Here is a 3,657-nt window from a genome sequence, read left to right on the forward strand (position 1 = left end):
TACGGGATAAATTTTAGTGTGCCTCATATGAGTCCCGTACAGCACCAAGGCCACAATATTCAAGCCCAGCTAAGTAACAAAACGTTACAAGTATTATTGTTTAATTTTATCTTAATCCTACATCGACTTAAAAACTATTCATCATCGGCAACTTCGAGCACGTAATCGTCGTCACTGTCGCTATCATCGGCATTAACAGCATTTTCTACATCATTTCCATGATTTTGTGCTTGTTGTTCGCGGTGTTCTCTCGATAGCTGCGGATGCACATCTATGCCTTGCACAATACAAAGACCTATAGTCGAAATCATAAGCAACAATTGTTAAAAGACAAAATAATTGATTCATTGTTTTTAATCTGTAGTACAATACCTTTGTATAAAATGCAAACAGCTGCGACAATATCGCGATGCCAAACAGTTTTCAGTTGATGTGGATGACGATCATCGATCCATTCGTTGTCATCGTTTAGACGCCATTTTTTGAAACTTATAGTAAGTTTGGACACTAAACCATATGACATTTTTGGATCTTGATTGCGTCGTTGAACATCAACCTTTACACTTTGGCGCTGTTGTTGGTATTCTCGATTGCTTTTCTTGCTGATCACGGTTTTTCCCAGTAGCCAAATGTTTGTCACTTCACCACTTGGTATACAATGTTGACACACTTTGTATCTGTCCTTCTTCGTTCTTCGATCGAATGGGCGAAAGCACTTGCCACATGTTTGTGATGTATTGAATTCATCCACATACCGTATGATGCAATTTCCCAACTTGTTGAAGCTTCGTACCAATCGACGTACACCTGGGCATCGCAATCGCTTCTTGATACCAATCGGTGAATTGGGGGCCATCTGCGCTGCACCAATGAAAATCAAGCATGCCTTTTTCAACGTAAGCCATGCTGCAATCAGATCGGAAGCACGATTTTCTTCGATGTACTTGTCCAATCGCTGTCGAAGATATTTTCGAGATGAATACACCGACATTCCTCGTTGCATCATTTTCACACGATGTTCGATGTAACACATCCAATGTGAACGTCCTTTGGCCGATGGATAAAATGCATATCGCTTGCGATCGTCTTGTTCCAATTTGGTGAATTCTTCAATCAATTTGTCGATTTTGCGCTTACGTTTTCCATACTTGGCATGCCAGTGGTATTTCGGACCGTCGATTGTGATGTTTTCCTATGTGAGAAATAAACAATCGAAGAATTGTTATATGAGTTAAACAGATGATGTGATTGTAAATCACAAACAATGAACAAATTGTACTTAATACCTCGATGCCAGATTTTATGTGCTTGCGTACGGTCGCATTCCATGTGCGAACACCTGGATCCATTCCTAGCACAAATTTGAATTCATTGTTGTTGAATTTATCATTGATTTGCTCATTGGTTAATTCGATTATTGGCCGTTCTGGTTTGACAAAACACAATGAAATTGCAACACTGTCGGTGAGAATTGCATAATCAAACGCCTTGCCACTGCCGATTTTCAGAATCTTCGGCATATTGAAGATTTTATCCCAATATGTAGCTGGATCGTCGCTGTACATTTCCTTTGAGATACTTTTCGGTTGTCCAAACCATCCTTTTGTCAACTTCAATGCACCCAGTTTGCGCGCAAATTCATAAAAAAGGTGGAAATCGATTCGAATGTGTTTCATTTCGAAATCGTGCAATGGAATGACTCGAAAGTTCTTGATATATGGTGGCCGTGCAATTCGTTTTTGGCTTTCCTATCTCGCCAGTACTGCCGCCATTGTTCATTCAACAAGGTATATCTGACATGATGATCAAAAATTTGCCGTTGAATATGAATGAATACCGGAATGGTTTGAAACCAGTGTTCTTTAACCCGATCATGGAATTTCTCGCCAACTGGTATTCCGATCAATTTCGCTTGATCCAAAAGCAGATTCACATTCGCACTAGTTCTCATAATGTTGTTGAACATAACCGATTTGGTGGCGTTTTTTACATCGATTTCGGTGATATTGTTACCAAGCACTAAATTCAGTTCAAAACGCTTCAATACGAAAAACTTACGTATGCGACTGTAACTCCAAACCTTGATGTTGTTTTTCAAATTGGTCGTGTATTGTTTGAAGAGTTCATTAAAAGCGTTTCCCATGCCTGCACGCAATGGCCATTGAAAATTTCGGACGACTCTTTCAATTATTTGTCTGAACTCGAGCGGCAATTTGTGCTTGTGCTCATTCAAAACAGATGTGAAACATTTTTCAATCAATTTGTACCCATTTCCGGCAAAAAATCCTTGATTATCTTCGTCAAAGGCTTTGTTGACTTCAAATAAAACCAACAAAGATGCTAAAACCGAAATGACCGTAGCTGTTTCACACCAGTAAATTGTCCAGTTCAGAACCGCTTCTCGGTACTCAGGGCGCAAGCATTGATTCAATGTCAACTTGACATTCTTGAAATTTCCATTGAGTGCACGTTTTCGCTTCATGTCGACGAAAGTGTTTTCACTGTATCGAAAAAGAAGAAAAAGTAACAAAAATTGCATTAAATAATTGCATAAACTTGACTTAAAACACTTAATAATTTCATTTGAACAAAAAATACACGATTCAGCACAAAATGATAAACAAATATATGCTGGACAAAGAGACGATCATCTTACCGTTGCAATGAATTCCGCTAAACTGAATTCAGATGACAAATTTGATGTCGTCGTAGTGCAAATATTCGCCTATTCGAAAATCAGAATCGAATCCGACTTCAAACTAACAACAAAAATCCAAATAATAAATGCATTGATCAAATGTGGAGCACCCCAAATTTTATTTGATTTCGTTATGATATTCAGCACTTATTTATTACACCCAACGCGCTGTTTTAAGAACCAATGTCGCACTGATGCAACATTCACAACAAGTTCACTCTTTCGATCGTACGACTGACACAAATGATTTAATGATGAATTTCGATTCCTCACGTCTTTAGTTTGTGAATGTTGTGTTATTTGTATAAAAACAAAAACAATCACAAAATGCAGGCGTAAATAAATCTATTCTTTGCAAACACAAATCCTCTATATTAAAATTCCAAGAAAGAAACCGATTGTATGAAACGACTGTGACGATGTGATGCGATGCACGATGATTACGAGGAGATTTTTTTGAATGTAAACAAATGATGTTCGCCGTCGATGTGACACACACCGCAGCCAACTGTAAAATGTCACACATATTCAAATAAGTTTCGAATTCGAAGTTCGAATTTGCATTCATGGCATGGAATAAAAAAAATAATTGCAATAATAAATGTTTGAAAAAATTCTGTTACCGAAACTAAAATCAAATCACACAAATCTCTATGTATACAAATTGTCTCTTTTTTATTTGCGTCAAACGAATAATTAGAATTGGAAAACAAAATTAAAACTTAACGTTGTATTGAGTCGGGTTCACATTATGCCGTACAATGCGGAATCTGTATGCCTATCTGAAGGTTGATTAACCTTCAATTTTACACGAAAATAACCACCAAAACGGGTCAAAACGTTACATTTTTCAGCGTTAAAATGGATAAAAAACGTTACAATTTTGTTAGCTGGGAATATATTTATTAATACCAATTCCATCAATCAAAGAGAACAAAGAGATACGAGAGCTCAATAAA

General features: G+C 37.2%; 1 protein-coding gene across 1 annotated transcript; it reads right to left on the minus strand.

The window, feature by feature from the left end:
- Positions 1 to 134: 134 nt before the first annotated feature.
- LOC116341512 lies at positions 135 to 2,482 on the minus strand. The gene is made up of 4 exons (XM_031768621.1): positions 1,838 to 2,482; positions 1,287 to 1,610; positions 373 to 1,192; positions 135 to 295 (listed from the first exon to the last, which is right to left on the minus strand). Exons 1-4 carry the CDS (start codon positions 2,480 to 2,482, stop codon positions 135 to 137), a joined length of 1,950 nt encoding a protein of 649 aa, XP_031624481.1.
- Positions 2,483 to 3,657: the final 1,175 nt, after the last annotated feature.

This window comes from Contarinia nasturtii, unplaced genomic scaffold, assembly GCF_009176525.2.
Source record: "Contarinia nasturtii isolate CC-2019 unplaced genomic scaffold, AAFC_CNas_1.1 Cnas_scaffold_734, whole genome shotgun sequence".
Lineage (NCBI taxonomy): Eukaryota > Metazoa > Arthropoda > Insecta > Diptera > Cecidomyiidae > Contarinia > Contarinia nasturtii.